Source organism: Macaca thibetana, chromosome 6 (genome assembly GCF_024542745.1).
Source record: "Macaca thibetana thibetana isolate TM-01 chromosome 6, ASM2454274v1, whole genome shotgun sequence".
In the NCBI taxonomy this organism is placed as follows: domain Eukaryota; kingdom Metazoa; phylum Chordata; class Mammalia; order Primates; family Cercopithecidae; genus Macaca; species Macaca thibetana.
In genome coordinates this window covers 72,612,423-72,636,936 of record NC_065583.1, presented here as the reverse complement: position 1 = coordinate 72,636,936, position 24,514 = coordinate 72,612,423, and the positions used below count along the sequence as shown (strand labels likewise).

The 24,514-nt window shown below is 34.4% G+C and overlaps 2 protein-coding genes across 16 annotated transcripts in view; one reads left to right on the top strand and one right to left on the bottom strand.

Moving 5' to 3' along the window:
- The window catches only part of FER (FER tyrosine kinase), a 725,379-nt gene that overhangs the window by 408,423 nt on the left and 292,442 nt on the right, over window positions 1-24,514 (top strand). For all 15 annotated transcript variants that reach the window (XR_007726658.1, XR_007726657.1, XM_050794609.1 and 12 more), the window contains 2 exons: window positions 92-211; window positions 11,337-11,459. Coding sequence is in view for 13 of the 15 variants with exons in the window: in XM_050794609.1 (XP_050650566.1) it covers window positions 92-211; window positions 11,337-11,459 (243 nt within the window). In the remaining 2 variants the exon portion in view is untranslated. The remainder of the gene's footprint in view (window positions 1-91; window positions 212-11,336; window positions 11,460-24,514) is intronic.
- On the bottom strand, window positions 21,890-23,118 carry LOC126957012 (U6 snRNA-associated Sm-like protein LSm2). Its single transcript, XM_050794395.1, has 2 exons — window positions 23,078-23,118; window positions 21,890-22,181 (listed from the first exon to the last, which is right to left on the bottom strand). The coding sequence occupies exons 1-2, from the start codon at window positions 23,116-23,118 to the stop codon at window positions 21,890-21,892; spliced, it is 333 nt and encodes a 110-aa protein (XP_050650352.1).

Sequence of the window (24,514 nt, the reverse complement as noted above, 5' to 3'; positions counted from 1 at the left end):
ATAAAAACAAATATTCTGCCTTTGGTGTATATGAAGATGTATTATGATACTGTATTTACAATGACCAAAATTATTTGGCATGCTTTACTAGAACAACGGCTGATAAAGAACAAGAAATAGAGTTTGATACTTCCTTATTGGAAGAAAATGAAAATCTTCAGGCAAATGAGATCATGTGGAATAATTTAACAGCAGAAAGTTTGCAAGTAATGTAAGTATTTACAAAATATGAACAGCTTAAATACTAGTATTATTATTGCTTTATAGTTGTACTCTATCAGATTTAAAATTTCAATTGTTTTTACAAGTAATGAAAAGTAAATTTTGGGGGTCAGAGTGACATGTTTTGAGAAATATGTTAATTTTACTCATTTTCATCACTACTTTTGGTAATTCTGAATATCAAAGTTCCGTGTGATGTTACATTCATTTGCCCAATTATTGCTAGTATTTGACATTAGAATAATGCTTTATGCTTTTCCAAATTTATATATATTTTTAAATCTCATTTTATCCTCTCAATTTATTGGAAGAACCATTTTGGAAATTAGGTTGTTTACTGTTAGAGATAAGAGAGTTATTGATGTCAGAGCACTTAGTACAAAAAAATTGACTTTTAATTGAATTATTTTCTCTTGAAGTAGGATGTCTTCTGTTATAGGCTATTAAATCAGTTCCGTCTTCACTTTGTTGTTTTTGTTGCATAAAATATTAAAGGAATTTTGAGAAATCTCAATGTGTTTTTAGTTCTTTTCAAACGTTAAAAGCAATTAGTAGTACATTTTTGAATTTAGAAAACATAAGGTGCTCTACTTCTAAATATTTAACCTATCTCCTGATTTCGTTTGGGAGCAACACAAGGAAATATATTTATTAACAAACATTGCATGTGTTTTTCTTTATGCCGGATTCACAGCTATAGGTGATTATGCACTCATTGCTCCTCAATGTTAGACATGTTATATCGTATCACCTGTTGGAATTTTGCCTGAAATGGCTCAGCCAAATGTCCCTACCTAATATAATTAAACAATCTTCTTTCTGTTGTTCAGTAACATGGTAGTGGTACAGGTAATTAGCTAAGGTGGGAAACTCGGACTGGCTCTTGGAAAGGGTTTTGGAATCTTTTTTTTTTTTTAATTTTATTTCATTTTTTTTTTGAGTTGAAGTCTCACTTTGTTGCCCAGGCTGGAGTGCAGTAGTGCGATCTCGACTCACTGCAACCTCTGCCTCCCAGTTCAAACGATTCTCAGGCCTCAGCCTCCCGAGTCTCTGGGATTACAGGCATGTGCCACCATGCCTGGCTAATTTTTGTGTTTTTTGTAGAGGTGGGGTTTGCCCTGCTGGCCAGGCTGATCTCAAATTCCTGACTTCAAGTGATTCACTTGCCTCGGCCTGCCAGAGTCCTGGGATTACAGGCGTGAGCCACTGTGCCCAGCCAGGTGTTTGGAATCTTTAAAGCTGGCTAGATAGGATTGAAGAAACTAACAAATATTTGTCCACGAATCATATGTACAAGATGAAGGCTTAATAATTATGGTATACTGACTACTGATGAGAGCAGTGGAGGCATGGGAGTACCCTGTATTACAGAGTTTTGCCTAGCAGCCTTATTGGGATTTTTGAAGCTATTCCTAAGTTTTTCATGCCCTACACAGGAGTCGCACTTTGACTAGGTTTCTGACCATTGATATTTAAAATGTCAGCTATCTCTAAACCAGTAGTCCTTGCCCTGGGTGATTTTACACTCCAGGGGACATTTGACAGTATCTGGAGACATTAGCTATAGATGCTGCTAAACATTCTACAGTGCACAGGACAGCCTCCCAAACAAAGAATTACCTAGTGAAAATATCAGTAGTGTTGAGGTTGAGAGACTCTGTTCTAAACAATAGAGTTGAATGTATGGTACAAAATAGATAGCAGAGTTTCTCAATTCCTGTGTAGTGAGACATTCCGTTTCTCAATTCACATGCTGCTGGTGAAGGAATATGACATAGATTATTCCTGTTTTTTTGTGTTATATTGCTCCCAAATAACTCACTAATTTATTCATCCAGTATATTTACTATATATCTAAGGTTGTAAGGGTTAATACCTTCAAGGAGGTTACACTGAAATTGATTAATATGTTTTAATAAACACCAAAAGAGTGAGTATGTAGATATTGGAATATAATGTGGTAAAATTAAAAATAGCTACCTGTTATAAGCTTATGTAAAATTAGAGATTTTGTGACCAAAGAAGAATTTGTTTTATAGCTTTCTAGGGTATAATGAGAGCAAAATTAGTTATGCTCATAAATCATTGTTTCTTAATTATAGTGGTGAAGCAGTAAACAAAAATGCAATAAATTAAAGGTAATAAACCTTTGATAATGTGATAGAAGTTTTAATTGCTCACATGTTACTGAGATAAAACTTTAGTTACATTTCATTGAACAGTATCTGTATTTAGGGTATGAGTTTAAGATTAGGGTTTCTTCAAGAATTTTATTCCCAGAGAATTATTCAGTATCTCTGTTGGCACTTTCAAATAAATATAAGGTAATTCCGTTAAAACTGTATGTATTTTTTGAGTGTAATATAAGACTTAGGAAAATCTTTCTTCCTTTTTTTTTTTTTAACTTAGTAGTGCTTTAAGTTAAACATCTTTTCTTTCCTAAATGCATTAATATTGTTAATTTAGTTGTAGATTGTATTGTAATATTATTCTAATAGAAGTGAAAGAAACAAATGAACAGTTAGTTCCTGGAAAAAGAAATACAAATTACCAATAGTACTTGGAAAAGATATTCTTCATTGGCAATTAAATATAAATTAAAAAGAATTAGGCTATTTCACTTACCAGATTAGCAAAGATTAAATAATTGGATAATACCCAGTGTTATATAACATACAGATATATAAGCGCTCTTATAGCATGTCTCTACATATGTAAGTTGGTGTATAATTTGGCAAATTATGCTTGTGAAACTGGACAGATTACTTATCCCCTCTGTTATGGAAATCTAACACTATGACATGTACCTGATAAAGTTACCACTTTTACCCATCTGAATATGTACCACAAAGCATTTTATTGTAGTCTCATTATTTATATATCAACAATATTTATCAAGGTCTAAATACATAGGAGAGTTAAACTCAGTTATTCGTAGGATTATCTCCTATTTATAGGAAAAATTTTTGGATGGTGTCTTACCATGTGGTCAAAGGCTGTTTCTCAGCTTCAGGTAACTTCTAGTACTAGGCACCTGAGGCTGTGCACTTCCCATCACACATGCATTTAGGCTACATTATTTTTGGGCTTAAATCTGAGGTTGCTTTCTTTGTTTCTATTACATATAACATAATCTCTCTCCTTCCCTACCAACACCTGTCTCCCATCTGCCTCTTTTTTTTGCATCTACCTTCTTTGCCAAATGCTGAAAGGTTTTTTGCGCTTAATTTATTTTTAATCATCTATTTATTAAAATTATATATGCAAATATTTCATCTCATCTAGTTACTATTTAAATGAATAATTTGGGACTCAGTAATTTTAGTTTATCAAATTACTTGAAAAATTAAAGTCTATACAATTTTGAATTGTATAAAGTCTATACAATTTAGAAGAATATATTTAAGTGTCTGTTTTGTGCTTTTTGTCATTATGGACAGATGAGTCGTCTAATGGTGACCTATTGCAAACTTAAATGGAGTTTTGAATCAACATGTCAGTAGGTGAAGTATGACAAATTAAAGATAGCAGGTTATTCCAAAATAATATAAGTATTAACTTGTCTGCAAAAGAAGGAATTTTGATTAATTTTAATACAATGGTAAAGAATTAAGGTCCTATTTAGTTATTTTGTTGACTCTGTTTTCTGATTTCAAATGAGGTCTCTTTATTATAAGTTGTTATTGCCTGTCAGTAGTAGATATATTTGAATACCGTGATTATGTGAAATGTATAGTCTTATATTCTAAAGCACAATCTAGTCTCAGGCCTTAGGATTTCAAGTACATTTTAAAAAATTGAAAATCAGAACATATTTAGCTTTTCTAATAGAATATAAATAGGATCTCTTAATTGAAGAATGGTAATTCTCTATGTGGAAAAGTGATTCTCTTGGTTCTTATAGGGCATGAGTCAGCAAACTATAGCCCATGAGGCAAATCCAGCTAGTTGCCTATTTTTGTGCAGCCCATGAGCTAAGAATGCTGTTTGCATTTTAAATGGTTGGAAAAAAATCAAAGGAAGAATTATATTTTGTGACAAACAAAAATTATGTGATGTTTACGTATCAGAGTACATAAATAAAGTTTTATTGGAACACAGCCATGCTCATTCATTTACCTGCTGTCTGTGAGTGATTTCCTGCTACAGTGGCAGAGCGAGGCACTTGTGACAGAGACCATATGTGGCACACTCATCACTTCACACTGCTGCTTGGCACTATACAAATCACAGTGACACAGTTATAACTCAACAGCATTTCGAGTGCCACACATATCAATGTACTGTGGCATCTTATTTTTATTATCAGTTCATGCCTGTACTGTCAAAAGAAGAAGAGGAAATGGATTTAAAATGTGGCACTTTTAAGGCACAGCAGAGTGTGGATTATTTTGTTATTGAATTCGATGAAGAAACATTGTGTTTATTATGCCATTGCACCACGCCTGCTAAGCACTGAATATACTTAATTAAAATCTTATGCTCATGGATTGATATTGGTATTTGGCAGTACCGGTCTATGTACTGTACAAATACGAAAGACTTAAAATCTTATTAAATGTCTGCATTAATAGGTGAACATTTACAGTTGATTTTGATTGTAAACACTAACTTTGAACTGCAGTGATAGGGGAAGTATTATGGCCATCAAAAGATTTTCATTCTTCTCAGTAGGAGACTGGCATTACAATAACATGTACCCAATTATTACTATATTTTGAATTTGCCAACAAAATATTTGTGAATATTTGTTTTCTCTTTTGTTATATAAATACCTATATACTATGCTTGATTTTGCCTCTTGGTGGCAAAGTCTAAAATATTTGCTCTCTGTACTTTTATCAGAAAATGGTTGCTGACTCCTGTTATAGAGGATGATATCAATTTAACCCATCCAACTCTCTGAATCAACCTTGTACTGAATGGGGTGTCAAATACTCCACTACTCCTTCATCTCTTACATAGAACCTTGCTTTTACCAAATCTGTTTTGGGCTGTTCTTGTTTACAGTATTAGCTCAAGTTTGATCTCTGGTTGAACATATACAATATTAGAATTTTCTCAGGCTGTGTTAGGGGAATTCTTTCGGAGTGAGTTGGAAAGATTTGGAAAAATGTAAAATATTGAAGTCAGGTGACATGTTGGAAGGACTGTTTGATTAAGGGAAACAAAGTTGTAGGGAAGAAAGCAGATGGATTTTTTGGATTGGAGGTGGAGTAAGTGGGTATTAGGAGGTGACTATAACAGAAACTTGTAACTTTTGCTTGGTTGTAGAAGCCATCTTCTGTTTACTCTTGAGAAAAGCTCATAAAGGTTTGTGTCATGGTATAGAATGTCATCCATAAAAATCCTATGCTCTTGCAATTATATTTTAAGAAAGAGATGGCAAGAAATAGTTTATATTTTCAATTTATGTTGCAGCAATAGAGAAAAAGAGATGTCAGAAAAGTTAGCTCAGGCAACTATAAATTCCATTTTTTAAATTAACTCAAATATCACACTTAAAGTTACAGCATTGCAAATTTCATGTAAGAAATAAAAGTTAAGATGAATTGTTTGTCAAGTCATAATTTTTTTGGAAGTTGGAAGTTTGGTCCCTTTAAGAGTGTTGTAAGATTTAGATCGTGACATCCAATGATTATGATATAAAAAGTGTTGGATAAGTGTTAGAAACTTTTTATTATCCATAATAAAGGTTTTAGGACTTTGTATCTCTTTTTTTTTTTTTTTTTTTTTTTTTTTTTTGAGATGGAGTCTTGGTCTCTCACCCAGGCTGAAGTGCAGTGGTGCAATCTCTGCTCACCACAACCTCCGCCTCCCACTTTCAAGTGATTTTCCTGCCTCAGCTTTCTGAGTAGTTGGGACTATGGGCGTGCACCACCACGCTTGGCTAATTTTTTGTGTTTTTAGTAGAGATGAGGTTTCACCATGTTGGCCAGGCTGGTCTCGAACTACTGACATCAAGTGATCCACCCTCTGCAGCCTCCCAAAGTGCTGTGATTACAGGCGTGAGCCAATGTGCTGGGCTGCCTTTGTATCGTTTAATACAATTAAATCTTTAAAAATTACCTAACTAAAGCATGCAGGTGATAAAATCTGTAAAATCTTACAAAAGGGTATACAATAAAAATTAAAATTTTCCTTTCTTCTTTTTGTTGACCACCATCACTACCTTCCAGGTTTAACTCATGAAAAAAGTGTATGTATTTTTCTAGAATGTGTATACAAGCATATACATGTGTATGAATTGTTTTCTTCTGTGTAAGTAGGAATCATTTTATGCATATTCCTTTGTGTCATCCTCTTTTTAAACATGTATTAAATCTTCTTAACGTGTACAGTGTTTTACTACTTGTATGTAACGTAATTTCTTTAGTTTTGTTATTTATTGATGGGCATTTAGGTTATTTCCAGTTTTTTCCATTGCCAGAGGTGGTGCTAGGTTTTGTGGGACTCCAAGCTTATAAAATTGGAGTGTAGGGAGCATCTTTAAGAAAATCTATACAAACTTACAAATACAAAATTAAGTATAGAGTCTTGGAAGGGATCATGCAAGTGAGGCACCTGAGAATTAAGCATCATTAGCATCACGATACATTTACCTTTGTTTATTGTGATTATACAATAAACATTCTTGTATTTACATCTTTGTACACTTTCTAAAGCGTATATGTAGGATAAATTCTAGAATGTGTAATTACTAAGACAGGATATTAGTTGCTAAGGGTGTGGATTTAGGATTTAAGCTGCCTGGGCTCTATTATCAGCTTTTCCCACTTACCAGCTCTGTGACCTTGGACAAGAGCCTTAACCTCTCTGCCTCAGTTTTTCATATGTAAATGGAGATCATAAGGGTGTTGTAAGAATTATATAAATTTAAGTGCTTATTTATAAAGTACTTAAAACTATGCGTGGTACTCAATAAATGTTAAGTATTATGTCATTTTGTGAATTTTTTCCAGGCAGAGTCATTTTATGACTTTTAACTGCTTTGCATTATAATATTATAATATTTAATTTAAAAATGTAAAGAGTAAGCCATTTGAACTGTTACTATTTTTTATGTTATTTTATTTTATTTAAGCTTCAGATACAATGTACAGTACGTGCAGGTTTGTTATATATAATGTGTGCCATGGTGGTTTGCTGCATCTATCGACCCATCACCAGCTATTGTCTCGCATGCATTAGCTGTATATCCTAATGCTCTCCCTCACCCTGCCAGCCCTCCCTTCAGAGGCCCCAGTGTGTGTTGTTCCCCTCCCTGTATCTATGTGTTCTCATTTGAACTGTTACTATTATATTTGTATATGAAACGTAATAACATGATGGTGAATATTGTACTTTGAAATTTATGAACTATTCTTACATTTATTATGTCATCTATACATGAACTGTAATTACTCAAATGTTTTTCTCTTCACTTAATTTACACATTACAGGATTTGTTTTTTTTTTAAAGGGGATACTGATAAGAAAGAGTAAATACTTTTCACACACACACACATATATATATATATATTTGAGATGAAGTCTTGCTCTGTTACCTGGGCTGGAGTGCAGTGGCATGATCTTGGGTCACTGCAACCTCTGCCTCTCAGATTAAAGCAATTCTCCTGCCTCAGCCTCCTGAGTAGCTGGGATTACAGGTGCCTGCCACCACACCCAGCTAATTTTTGTATTTGTAGTAGAGATGAGGTTTCACCATGTTGGCCAGGCTGGTGTCAAACTCCTGACCTCAAGTGATCCGCCCCCTGTCAACCTCCCAGAGTGCTGGGGTTCCAGGTGTGAGTCACTGCTCCTGGCCTCCCTGTATAATTTTATTCTTCTAAATCATTTGTCTTCTCTTATTTGATGTCTGTCTAGTAGAATGTAAATTTCCTGAGGGCAAACTTGTTTATTGTTGTATCCCTACTGTCTAGCAGAGTGTCTGACAGAAGGAATGTGCTTAATAAACACTTGTTTAAATGAATGACTGAAGATTTGAGAAGAGAGGTGAATGGAAAATTAACCAGGAAGAGAATGAGAATAAGGGAAATGTGCAGGGAAAAGAAGCAAAGGATAGAACAGAACAAAGTGATAAGGAGAGAAAAGGCTTTTTATTAAATTCAGGTTTGATGTAGCATGGTCAAGGCAGTGATAAGAAGCTGTTTGTTTTTTCTGTTCCCTCCAGACTTGGGTGACAGAAAGTGGTTGGGACAGATTCTGAGGTAGGGCTCTGTGTTCTGAACTTTCATTTGGATTAAATGAAATTATATGTAAGGCAGAGTTTGATAAATGGCAAAACATTATGTGTTATTTACTTACTTATTTATAATTATTTAATAAGGAAGTTGGAGCCAGTGGTTGAAATGTAGCTTTCTTGAGAATGATCTTGAATCTTAATACAGTAATTCTTCTTTATCTGATAGTCAGAATATGAACTATTCCATGTAAGCGAATTCTCTCAATAACTGAAGCTTGTATCTCCATGATACTCAAAAACATAATTTTACTAGATTTGATACAAATCTTTTATGAATATATATATATGATTAAAGAAAAATGTTCAATCTGACCTTTCCCTGATGACTCTCAATCATTATTATAAGTATTATTGCTTTTATTTTGCTTTAATATCAAATGCCGTCAGAGACTTACTGAAATTTATTATGTTGTTTCACTCTAAATAAAAATGAAACAATCTTTATTGCCGTATTTAGCATTCTTCTGATTATGTACGATAGTTTTTCTGCCTCTCTTTATATTACTTATTATTTAATGATTCTAAAAAATCTATTCGTGTTATAAGAGATTCAAACAATGTTGATATATATGGAGTAAACTATGAAAGACTTCTTTGGACTTAAATCACTCCCTACTCCAATCCCACACCTCTTGAGAGTTTGGATAAAACTTTGGTTTGTAGTTGTCTGTTTCTTATCCTATATACTCATATATAAACACATACCACATAAATACATACATATTGTATTAGTCTGTTTGCACTGTATTAGTCTGTTTTCATGCTGTTGATAAAGACTTCTGAGCCTAGGAAGGAAAAGAGGATTTAATGGACTTACAGTTCCACATAGCTGGAGAGGCCTCACAATCATAGTAGAAGGCAAGGAGGAGTCAGTCACATTTTACATGGATGGCAGCAGGCAAAAACAGTTTCTGCAGGGGAACTCTTCGTTTTAAAACCATCAGATCTCATGAGATTTATTCACTATTGTGAGACGAGCATGAGCAAGACCTGTCCCCATGATTCAGTTACCTCCCACTGGGTTCCTCTGGCAACTTGTGGGAATTGTGGGAGTTATAATTTGCGATGAGATTTGGGTGGGGACATAGCCAAACCACATCACACTGTCATACAAATTACCATAGGCTGGATGGCTGAAACAACAGAAATTTACTTCTCATAGATATGGAGGCTGGGAAGTCCAAGATCAAGATGTCAATTGATTTGGGTTACTTGTGAGGGCTCTTTTCCTGACTTGTAGATAGGTAATTCTTGCTGTGTCCTCAGGTGACCTCTTCTTTGTGTACGTGAGGAGAGAGAGAGGAGAGGTAGTGAGTTCTGTGCTGTTTCTTCTTCTAAGGGCTCTAATCCCATCATGAGGGTCCCACCTTCATGACTTCATGTATTCCTAATTACCTCCTAGAGGCTTCATCTCCAGATACCATTATATTGGGGGTTAGGGCCCCAACAGATGAATTTTGGGGTCACAATTCAGTTCATGGAACATATGCATGTATATGTATTTTAATATAATTAGAACAATGCTATATGTATACTGCTACATCTTGCCTTTTAATTTAAAATTATATCTTAGAAAAACCTTATATATGTGTGCCTAATTCTTTTTTAGTGACTGTATGCTATACTAGGGCATTCAAAGATTTTGTAGTTTTTTGCTTTATAATCAATATTGCAACAAATATTTTTGTATGGACAGACTTTGTGCATATTGTACAAGTGTTTTGGTACGACACATTTTTAGATGGTCAAATAATTTTCTAATTTAAAATTTGAGAGACAGTTCCAAGATGACCCCTGAAAAATTTGTGCCAATTTTTTCACGTCAGTGTTGTATAATTGTTTCCATTTAAAAAAAATTGTTATTACTGGATATTCCAAGTATTTTTCATGCTTGTCAATTTTAGTAGGTGAAAAATAACTTATTATATAGTCAGTCAAGTTGTAATAATGTCATATGCTTATTGATCATTTAATTTTTTCATGGTGAACTTCTGTTGTGATTTTTTGTCCATTTTCATGTTAGTTTGTCTTTTTTCTAAGAGTTTTTCTGCACGAAAAGGGCTCTTGTAATTTGTGCTGCATATATTTCTTCAGTCTGAATTTTGCTTTTGACTTTATGACCTCTTTAAGTTCAAATAAATTTACATTTGTATAGAGTTAAATTATTTAATATTTTCTGTTTTATCTTTTGGGTTTCATATCTTGCTTTGAAAAGCTGAAGATAAAAATTTTAAAGTGGTATGATAACCATGTATGTTTTTGTGGTAGAAATATTTCCATTAAGGACTCAATGCATTTTATGCAAACATAAATTATCTGGTTTGTGAGTGCATATTAATGTATGTGTTAAATTGTCTTCAATTCTATACAGAAAATACTCCTAAAGTATTATTACAATATGTGAAAATAGAAATAGCTTACCATGAATTTAAAATGACAAATAACTGAGCCTAACTTTCATTTCTTTAAAATAATAGTATGTATCTCAGAAGACTGTTGTGAAGAGGAAATGAGATAGCATCTGCAAATAATACTACTTATCATTTACTCAGTGTCTACCAAAGTTGTTTTCTTCTCTTTTCTTTACCTACTTCTCTTTTTCTTTTTGGTGAAATAAGATTCTAGACCAGTATTGCCCAAGTACTTACTGTGATTATTGAAATATTCTTTTTTCCACCATTCAGTAAGGTAGCCAATAACTACATTTCTGTTTAGCATCTGAAATGAGCTGAAATTTTACTTTAGTTTAAATCAAATTATATGTGGCTACTGTTTTGGACATTGCCACATAAGATGTATGAGTACTTTTTTGATATGTATAAAGTGAACATAATTTGTTGATTGATATTGAGAATACTGTTTATTCTAGGTTGAAAACCTTAGCAGAAGAACTTATGCAAACACAGCAGATGCTTTTAAACAAGGAGGAGGCTGTTTTGGAGTTAGAGAAGAGAATTGAAGAATCTTCTGAGACTTGTGAGAAGAAATCTGAGTGAGTAAAAGAAACAATTTGAAGGAAGAATGTTTAATTGTAGTTTTACAAAAATATTTTAGTTACATGGCAGTATGGACATAACATTTCTAGAAGCAGAAACTTTCATTTTAAGTGTAAAATTTTGTATAGTTAATTTCTAGGATTCTGGAAAAATGATTCTGTGGTTTTAAAAAATATAGTGTCCTTGGGAAAAATGATTTTGTCTTTTTGTAAATGTAGCATCCTGATCATATGTCTCAATGTTTTACCAGTTTGAACTATTTTTCAAAAATTCATTGTTAAAGCTGTCTTTACTTTCCTATATCCATTTTCACCAGACCCATTGCGAATTCCCGTTAAGAAAGTGGCAGACCAATATTACCTATAAATAGGCTCTACTGTGTTAAAAGGAAGCAGACTGATTAGAAAACAGATAAAAATCACTCAGTGATTAGCTGTGCTGTTTTGTCTTGCTAATTTCTGAATTTGTAAATATCTTCCTAGGTCCACAGACTTTACTTGTGTTGGTATACTCTTCTTTTACTGACTTCATTAGGCTTTCTACTGCTTAAGAATTTAAATTTTTTTTTAATTATTATTATACTTTAAGTTCTAGGGTACATGTGCATAACGTGCAGGTTTGTTACATATGTATACTTGTGCCATGTTGCTGTGCTGCACCCATCAACTCGTCAGCACCCATCAATTCGTCATTTACATGAGGTATAACTCCCAATGCAATCCCTCCCCCTCCCCCCTCCCCATGATAGGCTCCGGTGTGTGATGTTCCCCTTCCCGAGTCCAAGTGATCTCATTGTTCAGTTCCCACCTATGAGTGAGAACATGCGGTGTTTGGTTTTCTGTTCTTGTGATAGTTTGCTAAGAATGATGGTTTCCAGCTGCATCCATGTCCCTACAAAGGACACAAACTCATCCTTTTTTTGGCTGCATAGTATTCCATGGTGTATATGTGCCACATTTTCTTAATCCAGTCTGTCACTGATGGACATTTGGGTTGATTCCAAGTCTTTGCTATTGTGAATAGTGCCGCAATAAACATACGTGTGCATGTGTCTTTATAGCAGCATGATTTATAATCCTTTGGGTATATACCCAGTAATGGGATGGCTGGGTCATATGGTACATCTAGTTCTAGATCCTTGAGGAATCGCCATACTGTTTTCCATAATGGTTGAACTAGTTTACAATCCCACCAACAGTGTAAAAGTGTTCCTATTTCTCCACATCCTCTCCAGCACCTGTTGTTTCCTGACTTTTTAATGATCGCCATTCTAACTGGTGTGAGATGGTATCTCGTTGTGGTTTTGATTTGCATTTCTCTGATGGCCAGTGATGATGAGCATTTTTTCATGTGTCTGTTGGCTGTATGAATGTCTTCTTTTGAGAAGTGTCTGTTCATATCCTTTGCCCACTTTTTGATGGGGTTGTTTGTTTTTTTCTTGTAAATTTGTTTGAGTTCTTTGTAGGTTCTGGATATTAGCCCTTTGTCAGATGAGTAGATTGCAAAAATTTTCTCCCATTCTGTCGGTTGTCTGTTCACTCTGATGGTAGTTTCTTTTGCTGTGCAGAAGCTCTTTAGTTTAATTAGATCTAATTTGTCAGTTTTGGCTTTTGCTGCCGTTGCTTTTGGTGTTTTAGACATGAAGTCTTTGCCCATGCCTATGTCCTGAATGGTACTACCTAGGTTTTCCTCTAGGGTTTCTATGGTATTAGGTCTAACATTTAAGTCTCTAATCCATCTGGAATTAATTTTCGTATAAGGAGTAAGGAAAGGATCCAGTTTCAGCTTTCTACTTATGGCTAGCCAATTTTTCCAGCACCATTTATTAAATAGGGAATCCTTTCCCCATTTCTTGTTTTTGTCAGGTTTGTCAAAGATCAGATGGCTGTAGATGTGTGGTATTATTTTTAATCTAAACTTCAAGTTTCTAATCTGACTTTATTAATTGCATCTACAACAGTGGTTGCTGGTGTGGTTTTTCTAATCCTGACTAGACTTTACATATTTCTTGCTATTATACTCTCACATATTCTTTGATTTATCTAGACTCTCAAGGAATTCGTGATATATAGGATTTCTCTGGTTTGTACCTGCTCTTTCTGCACAATTTTTCATATATCCTTCACTTATTTCAGATCTCTGATTACTTATCTCCCTCATCATAGTGAGCAGATGGACATCCACATCCCTGAAAGAAATTAGAAACATTGAACGACATTTTTCTTCTTTTCTGAGATTAGAGTTGCAAACCTACCCAAATTTGTACTCATTCTCTTTCCTTACTTCAGTAGAGGAACTGTTCTTTGTCCTAAGTTCATTTCTTATGCATTTTTTTTTTGGTATTTTATTATTTCTACTTTCACAGATTTTACATAATTTATATATTATGTTCACCTTTCCTTCCCAACTGGGTCCTTGTGCTCACTTTTTAAATATACTTAAATGTTGACTTCGAAAAGCAATCTCCACTTCCCTACCCACCCCAGATAATCCTTCTTAAATCTCCATATTTTTTCCCAAGTACTATCTTTGCTTTCTGTCTTCTTAGTTCAAACTTGTTCCAAGAGTAATTATGCTCACTCATTTCCTCAGTTCCCACTTAGTTTTCAAAGTCTGGCTTTTTGCCCTATCGCTATGGAAATGGGTAGCTCTAAGATCACAATGACGTCTACATTGCTAGCTAAATTTAGAAACTATCTTACTTGACCTATTAATAGTATCTGAATTTAGTGACTTCATTTGTTTTCTTTTCCCTTGGCCTTTGGAACTCAAAATTCCAGATATTACTCCTCTCTTTCTGGCCACTCCATTGCAAACCCATTCTCCTCCACTCAGCCAATCCATTTTAGAGTTATGGAAGGCATGGCCCTCGGCTCTCTCACTCCTCTCCCTGAACTTTTTCCCTAAGTGATCTCCTGAAAATGACCCATTTATTACTGTCTCTCAGATTTATTTTCTGAACTCTGTGGCCATGTAACAAATTGCCTCCTTGACATGCGTTTTTGAATGTCTTAGAAGTATCCTAAATTCCCCATGTCCAAAGGCTGAATTAAAAATCTCCATACAACCCAACCACATTCAGCCTAACCTAGTTCAGTCTTAGTATTCTTTATTTCAGTGAATGGCAACATCATCTATTCTATTATACCACATCAAATTTTAGAGGGCTACTTTTCTCATTTATACTATAGCTGTTATTATAACTTGGTGTTAAATTTTTGTCTTAGTCAGTTTGGTCTGCTGTAACAATGTACCATAGGCTAGGTTGCTTAATAAAGAGCAGAATTTATTTCTCACAGTTCTGGAGGCTGTAAGTATGAAATCAGGGTGCCAGCATGATTGGGTTCTTGTGAGGACCCTCTTCCAGACTGCAGACTGCTATCTTCTCATTGTATCCTCACATGGCAGAAAGAGGGTAAGAGCTCCCCGGGATCTCTTTTATAATGGCACTAATCCCATTGATAAAGGCTCTATCTTCATGACTTAATTACCTTCCAAAGGCCCCCACCTCCTAATACCATTGTGTTAGGGGTTTTCAACATTTGAATTTTGGTAGCATACAAACATTCAGTCCATTGAAACATTAAATGGGAATCAATGAGCCCTTTAAAGGCGAGAACAGAAATATTTGAGTTACTCTGATCATTCCTTTACGAAATCTGCAAATTTTTAGTATTGCATTAACAGAAGATTTTATTTGAATGATAAAATAAAACATCACCCATTGCACATATAAAACTAAACAAAAGAATTTTCTGTGTTTGTGGATAAATGTCTTCACATGTTTATAGATGACCAAGTGGTTCTACTTTTTATAATTTTGCAAAAGCACACACTATAAATTGACTCCTATTTTAAAATTTAGTGGATATAAAGAAAGAAAATTGAAAGTGCTAACCCTCTCACCAGAATGTCTGGCTGTAAGTTGTTGGAGGAGATGATCTTTAAGGGCTCCTTAATCTAGAAGTTATGAGATTATTTGAATTTTTACATATTTTCTTGACTCAAATTTTGCCTTTCTTTTTATCTACATAATGGATGTATAATCCATGTTCCTCTACCTGTTTATATTTATCAGGATATGAGAATGGATATGAGAGAGGAGCCTTGAAGGGTAGTGGATATATGGAAAGTAATATTTCTTGAGGTTTTACTTTGTGTTACATATTATGCTGGATATTTTATATATACACACATATAATATAAACATATATATAATGTATATAAACATATAATATATATATGTGTTAACTCATTGAATGTTATCTTTCTGTGCCTGTTGTATAGTAGCCTGTGTTTTACGTTCAGGTCTTTGAGAGTTTAGATAACTTACCTACAATCACATACATAGTAAATGGTAGAAAACACATGAATTGCTGACTCCATAGCTTTTGTCTTTTTGATCATATCATTTGCTTGATCTTATGATTTTAAGTACATTCTTTAGAGAATAAGTTAACAGGGGTAAGTATGCCAAGGTTTTCAGGGGATGAGACCCGTTTAACCGAACTCTTGTTAACCTTTGTTAGTGTGGAGTTTTTATTGTTAGAATCAAGGTATAATCTTGAAAATGTTAAGTATGTTTATATGACTAAAGAGTTACTGCTAAATTTCATTAAATGCGGACATTGGTAGGGTTGAAGTTTGCCTTTGAATTATATGTTAACATATTTTGCTAAACACATACTCTGAAAGGGATTCCAGGGCAAATGTTTGCATTTTAATTTCTTAATATTTCTTGAACATTTCCTTTTATTATGTACATGTGTGTATATCTACACATACATGTTTAAATATGCATATATAATTAAAAGCAATTTTTATCTACTTATAATAAACTTACATTATCTTTACTTCTCAACACTTTGTTAGTTTCATGTACTGTGTTACTTGAAAGTAAAAAAAAAGACTACATTTCTTCCCAAATGTCAAAAATAGTCTGGGTTAGATATTTGCATTCTTATTTTTAAATTAATGGAATTATATTGAATGTTTACTTAATAGAAATAACAGTATTTGTCATATAAAAATATGAGACTAAAACCAAATTTTTATAATTTGAATTTAATATATCTATGTCTCTAAAATGGCTAATGACAGTGAAAAAATAAATTATATGATAAATCATTTGATAGCTTTGATTCCTATAATTGAATAATATGAAGTGAAAAACTTCAAGAATGGCTTTTATGTGATTTTTAAATTGACACATTAGCAAAAACAGAGTTCAAGCTTATGTGAGTAATGCAGTTCTTAGTTGAAATGTAGCTATCGCAGAATTTTATTTAAAAAATATAGAATGAAAGGAAAACCAACCATTTGAAATTTTTGTAAAAAAATTGTAATGTATGAAATACACTAAATATGCCAAATTAAATATGTTTCGTGTACTTGGTATATTTAGTGTATTTAATACACTAAAATTTTGTATTGTATAATATACACTAAATATACTTTAATCCAACACAGAGTATCAGTCTAGTATATATACCTTCACTCATTACTTCTAAAGCCTGTTTATTCAAATGGAAATAATACCAATCTTTTCCTGTTTTGTGGTCCTTGACTTTTGTATTAGAAAAAAGTTATGGGAAAAAATACCAAGCATATGTCATTTATGACTTGGTGGCATAAAGAGCCAGTGATGTTACTACTGGTTTCAGTGCTTGGTTTGATTTACAAGAAGTAAAATGATTATTTAATTTTGTGTTGTCTTAACCTGTTTTATACCATTATCACTTAGTATTTAAAAATACCTTATATATTATAAAATCATAGAGCCATGCAGAATCTTAAGAGATCATTTGATTTAGCCTCACTGCCTTTCAAATAATGTGACATCTTGAGGTCCAGAAATTTTAAGAGACTTGCGAAGTGTCACATCTAGCTTCTGGTAAAGGTAAGACTTAATAATCTAGAAAAGTGTTCTAGTTTTGAAATTCAGGAACCTTTCTTTTTTTCCTTTGGCTCAGAGTTTTTGAATTATGCGATTTAAAAAAAATGTGCTATGTAAATAGGGAATTCATTCAACAATGTTGATTGTGCATCTACCAGATGCTGTGAATGCAGTGAGAGGTAAGACACATATGGTCACATGGCTCATGAAACTTACACTTTTGTGGAGGAAACCAATACAAAATTAAAATAATTACCAGTTATGATCATTGCTATGAAATAAGGGTTCAGATAGAACAGAGGAACAGCTACTTAAGAAAGATGATCAGAGGTCTCCTAGGAGATGGGCAGAAGATACCCTGCATGTGAAGAATGCATGGAAAGAGTGTTCAGAGGTAGGAAGTAGCACATGCAAGGGTCCTGGAAGCTTCCACGTTTTAAATTTATTTATGGCCTCCTATGCATCTTGTGCTAAATAATCATACATTTACTATAATTTCTACTTACTGAGGTATGTATTGCATGTTTGCTCAGTGGTATTATAAACATAATTGTAGAGTATTTTACATAGTGAGACCAGCAATACATTTTTTTCAGTAATTACTGAACAAAAGGAACATGTTCATATATGAGAGATTATGTCATGGATAAAGGCTGAAATGGGATTAACTGGAAGAAGTGAATTTTTCTAATTGATTTCATGATCAGACATGTTGATTTTTAAATGTTAGGACTAGAGGCATACACCCCCTGCAAGACTCATCCTTAAAAACCACTAAAAATCAAAACGAGGAAATTTACACTTTAATCTTATTCTTGGTATTACGATATCGTCTAACTGATTGCCAGCATGGTACAATACAGTAGAAACTTTCAAGTCCTGAAGGGGAATAAAAAAGACCTTCCTCCAAAACAAATTATTTAGTTAGGAGCTCAAGACATATGAGAGGATAAAAATCTCACCTCAGTTAGTATAACCACTATGGAAAACAGTTTGGAGGTACCTGAAAAAACTAAAAATAGAGCTACCATGCCATCCAGGAATCTCACTGCTAAGTATATACTCAAAAGAAGGGAAGTCAATATATCCAAGAGATATTTACACTCCCATGTTTATTGCAGCACTATTCACAATAGTCAAGAGTCGGAAGCAACCTAAGTATCCATCAACAGACAAAGGAAATGTGGTACCTGTACAAAATGGACTACTATTCAGCCATTAAAAAATGAATGAGATCCTGTCATTTTCAACATGGATGGCACTGGAGGTCATTATGTGAAGCATTATGTGAAGTGAAATAAGCCAGGCACATAAAGACAAACTTTGCATGTTCTCACTTATTTGTAGGAGCTAAAAATTAAAACATTTGAATTCCTGTAGATAGAGAGTAGAAGGTTGGTTACCAGAGGCTGGGAAGGGTAGTGGGAAGTGCTGGGCAAATGAATGAGACCTATTCTATTGTCGTGCTATTTGATAGCACAACAGGGTAACTGTAGTCAATATACATTTTAAAATAACCAGAAGAGTATAATAGGATAGTTTGTAACACAAAGGATAAATGCTTGAGGTGATGGATACCCCCTTTACCCTGATGTGATTATAACACATCGTGTGCTTTTATCAAAATATCTCATGTACTTCATAAATATATATACCTATTATGTACCTACAAAAATAAAAAATGAAGAAATTTCCTCACCTCACCAGAGGAAACATGATGTAGCAGCGGTGATACATATTTTTTAAATAATTTTTTCATTTTGAAATCATTATGGATTGACATTTAGTTGTTAGAAATAATACAGAGAGATCCCGTGTACCCTATATTCAGTTTCCCTCAATGGTAGCATCTTGTAAAACCATAAAATAATATCACAACCCAGATACTGACATTGATACAGTTAAGATACAGAGCACTTCCATCACTGCAAGGATCTCTCATGTTGTACTTTCATAGCCACACTTCCTTCAGTCCATCTAGCTCCTTACTAACCCCTAAAAACCATTAGTCTGGTTTTTCAAGAATGTTATATAAGTGGAGTCATGTTGTATGTAATCTTTTAGCATTGGCTTTTTACTCAGCATAATTCTTCAGAGATCCATCCAGCTACTTTCATTCCTTTTTACTGTTGAGTAGTACAGTGTTCCGTGGTATGTGTATCAGTTTCTTAGGGCTGCTGTAATAAAATACTGCACAGTGGGCAGCTTAAAGCAACATAATTTTATTTATTAAATTTATTCTTTCTCAGTTCTGGAGGGTAAAAGTATGTAATGAGGTGTTGGCAGTGTTGGTTACTACTGAGAACTCCAAAGGAGAATCTGTTTCATGCCTGTCTCCTAGCTTCTGGTGATAGCTGACAATCCTTGACATTCTTGGTTTGTAGAAGCTTTACTCTAGTCTCTGCCTGTGTCTCCATATGATCCTCTGCCTGTGTGTCTCTTCTCTGTATCCAGATTTTCCTCTTTTTATAAGGGCAACAGTCTTTTCCATTAATGGACTATCCTACTCCTGTATGATCTAACCTTAACTACATCTGAAACGACCCTGTTTCCAAATGAGGTCACATTCTGAGTTCTCAGGCATTAGGACTTGAGCATATCTTCCTGGGGGATACAATTCAACCCCTAACAGTATGGATATACCACAATTTGTCTAATCATTCATACTTTGAAGGACGTCTGGTTTGTTTCTAGTTTGGGGCTACTACAAATAAAGGTCTCCAAACATTTATGTATAGGTTTTTATGTGAACATAAGTTATAATTTTTCTGGGGTAACTGCCTAGGATCACAGTTGCTAATTGTGTGGTAATTGCATTAGTTTAGTTTGTACTATTACACATTTCCACCAGCAATGTGTGAGTGATCCCTTTTTTTTTCTCATCCTTGCCAGCATTTGGTATTGTCACTTTTTCACTATGTTGTATTTGAGCCATTCTAAAAGATGTGTAGTGATATTTCATTGTTGTTTTAATATGCATTTCCCTAATGAATGATGTTCTGGAACATCTTTTCAATGTGCTGGTTTGTCATTGGTGTATCCTGTTTTAGTGAAATACCTGTTCAGCTCTTTCGTGCATTTTCTAATTGGATGTTTGCTTGTTTTGTTTTGTTTACTCTTGCACTCTTTATATATTCTAGACCTTTATATTCTAGTTCTTCATATATTCTATTTCTTTGACATTTCTCCAAGTCTGTGCCTTGTCTTTTTATCTTCTCAAGAGACAGGGTCTTTCATAGAACAAAATTTTTTAATTTTGAAGAAGTCCATTTTAGGCTGGTCTGAAGGTAGTGGATAACTCAATTGATTGTTCAGTCAGTTATAGATTGAACTCCTTGTTTTACTCCTTCTCCCATTCTCACTACTGCACTTGACTAGCATTAAAAAAAAAAAGTCCATTTTATTTCTTTTAAGGTTTGTGGTTGGTGCTTTGGTGTTAAGTCTAAGAAGTCTTTGCCTAATCCTATATCTCAAAGATTTTCTTCTGTTTGTTTTTTTCTAAAAGCTTAATAGTTTGAGATTTTACATTTAAATCTATATGTTAACTATTTTCTGCAGAGGCAGTATATGCTATTAGTCCTGGATCTCAAAGGTTTTCTTCTTTATTTTTTTTTTCTAAAAGTTTAATAGTTTGAGATTTTATGTTTAAATCTATGTTAACTCTTTTCTGCAGAGTCAGTACATTCTATCTTTGTAGAAGTAGGAGGTCTTGTGATGTAGTTTTATAATCTGGCCAAAATGTCTCACAGAAGCAGACATAGTAATGAGGATACCACATGGAAACAACAACAATAAGAACAAAAAAAATCCCATAGACAGCATGTTCAGCATTCAAGGTGACAGTGTCACCATAAGTCTCCCCCCATATTTGTGTGAGCTGCTGAATGACTAACAGCAACAAGACTAAAGGCAACTGTGTGGGACAAGCAAAGGGAAAGGAAAAAAAGGCCTTATGGTCATAAGAACTTGATCTTGGGTGGTTCTAAGAGCATAAAAACAAATAGTCATCTTTTAAGGAAAGCATTCCTACTTGCAGTGGAGGACTCTACGAACAGATATTAAAATAATAAATAAAACTGGCAGGGGGCTGTATTAGTCTTTTTCACGTTGTTAATAAAGACATACCCAAGGCCGGGTAATTTATAAAGGAAAGAGTTTTGTTTTGTTTTGTTTTTCCCTGCCTCATAAATTTTATTCCCGATGTGGGACAGATTCGTTCCATCCCCAAATGAATCACATGCTGCCCTGGAAAGACCTAGGAAACTCTTCCACTGTCTCCAGGGAAGTAGCGAGAAAGGCAGGTGCTGGGGACTGGAAGGCTTTGAAGTTTCCCAGCCTACATTTTCTCACCTCTCAACAGAGGATAGCTGTTCTCTATTATTCCTCTCATCCACTCATCCCTTAAAAACCCCCACAAAACCATCATTAGTTAAAAAACAAATAAAACCTCTTCAAGTGTTGGGCATTAGGGGTTCAGGCTGGGACTTGGGGTCACCAGTGAAAGAGGAAGGGGAAGAGGAGGAGGAGCCATCACTGTTTCTGCGGCAGGGGTTCCTTCCTTGCCGCATCCTGTAGCAACTGTTTGTGTATCTCGTCTGCTGGCAACTGCATGTATGGAACCACTGAGCCCTGAATGAGGCAGTTCTTCACTGATAACATGTGAGGATATTTCTCAGGGTCTGTGACACTGATATTAGTCAGTTTGATGTTGAGATACTGATCCACAGAATGGAGCATTCCACAGATGCTCAGGTCATTCTTGAGTTCCACAACCGACTTGAAAAAAGAATAGAAGAGCGTGGTGCTGGTGCCACGGGATGGACTGGAAAGAGGGCAGGGGAAAGGAAAGAGGTTTAGACTCACAGTTCCACATGGCTGGGGAGGCCTCACACTCATGGTGGAAGGTGCAGGGGAAGCAAGACACATCTTCCATGGCAGCAGGCAAGAGAGAGTGCATGTGCAGGGGATCCCTCCTTATGAAACCACCAGATCTCATGAGACTTATGTACTGCCATGAGAACAGCACAGAAAAGACCCACCATCATGATTCAATTACCTCCCAGCAGGCCCCTCTCATGACACGTGGGAATTATGGGAGCTACAGTTTGAGATTTGGGTGGGGACACAGCCAAATCATATCAGGGGCTATTCAGGTTCCCAGTGAGGATTAGAGAAAATGTATTGTTGTAGTTAGAGAATCAGTTTTTAGTGATTTTAAAAAATTATACAAATGTTTTAGAATCATTTTGGAAGATCCTGTTTATTATCCAGGGTAAAATAAAGGTGAAATAACAGTAAGGCATAGAGATTGGAAACATCACGAGAAGTCATTTGTTAAAATTAAGCTGTTTCTCTAAACTTGAGAAATATATATGACTTGAAATCTTTTTTCAAAATTTTAACTTTTTAAAATGTTTTAATCTTTTCCTTTTAAATAAACATAAAATGGATATGGCATCTATCAGGGTTTGTATTACTATTGTCTTGCTGCTGTAGCAAATTGCCGCAAATACAGTAGCTTAAAGCAACACAGATTTATTCTCTTATAATTCTGGAGGTCACAAGTCAGAATCAGTTTTACTGGCCTAAAACTATGGTGTTCGTAGGGCTGGTTTTTCTGGACATTCTAGGGGAGAATTTGCTTCCTTTGCCTTTTCCAGTTTCTAAAGGCTATCCTCATTACTTCACTCTGTCCCAAGTTACACTGCCTTTTCTTACATCGTTTCCATTTTCACATCACCTTTTCTGACATTGTTCATCTTGCCTCCTTCTTGTAAGTATTCTTATGGTTACACTAGGCTCACCTAGATAATATAGGATAATCCGACATCTCAACACCCTTAACTTAATCATATCTGAAAAGTTTATTTGCCATGTAAGCTGACAAACACTGCAGGTTTTGGGCATAAGGATGTGGTTATCTTTTGGGGGACATTGTTCAGCTGACCATAGGTTTAAGAGAGTAAAATGTATATTATTTACTTCCATAAATACATGTTTTTGAATTATATTCAGATGTTCAGTTAATATTTACTTGCCTTGTGCCTTGTCATTTCTGATTTCATTTTGCAAAGTTTATTTTTATTCTTTTAAGTTTTTTTTTTTAATTTTTCCTGGTAGTCTTTATGAAATTTGTTTGTGTAAAATTACTGTAACAATATTACTTTAGAGTATTATTATTTTGAAGTATACCTCCCTGTTGATTTTGCTCACATTTTTGAAATCATTCACCTTTATGTGACTGATATTCTGGATGTACATGAGAATGTATTTTTCCACTTTACCTTGAATGTTTTAAATTATGTCTTGTATTGTTGTCATTGTTGGAGTCTTTTTTTTTTTTCTTTGTAGCTAGGAGACGCAAAGAGGAAATCCTCTGGAAGCTTTAAGTACTTAATGGGTGCAGTCTTTTCCAGGACCTGGTCCTTATAAATTTATATTCACAAAAGTGATTCTTTTATTATTATTATTATTATTATTATTATAATACTTTAAGTTCTAGGGTACATGTGCACAACGTACAGGTTTGTTACATATGTATACATGTGCCATGTTGGTGTGCTGCACCCATTAACTCATCATTTACATTAGGTATATCTCCTAATGCTATCCCTCCTCCCTCCCCCGACCCCACAACAGGCCCCGGTGTGTGATATTCCCCTTCCTGTGTTCAAATGTTCTCATTGTTCAATTCCCACCTGTGAGTGAGAGCATGCGGTGTTTGGTTTTTTGTCCTTGTGATAGTTTGCTGAGAATGATGGTTTCCAGCTTCATCCATGTCTCTATGAACTCATCCTTTTTTATGGCTGCATAATATTCCATGCCATATATGTGCCACATTTTCTTAATCCATTCTATCATCGATAGACATTTGGGTTGGTTCCAAGTCTTTGCCATTGTGAATAGTGCCACAAAAAACATACGTGTGTACTTGTCTTTATAAATCATGCTGCCACAAAAGTGATTCTTTTAAAAAATCAACTTTCTCTCAAGAGATTACTGAGAACTCAGAAATGCCAATTTAGGATTAAAAAGAAGTTACCAACTAATAAATAAAACAGCATGAATTTATCACGAAGTCTGTGTGGATTTAGAACACAGATCACAGACTGTTGAATGATAATGATGTAAATACTGATTACCATTTATTGAATT

Coding starts and splice junctions, on each gene's coding strand:
- LOC126957012 (XM_050794395.1), bottom strand. CDS start 23,118: ATGAACAATGTCAGAAAAGGTGATGTGAAAATGGAAACGAT. Junction 22,182..23,077: donor GATGTGAAAATGGAAACGAT/GTAAGAAAAGGC, acceptor CCCTCTTTCCAG/TCCATCCCGTGGCACCAGCA.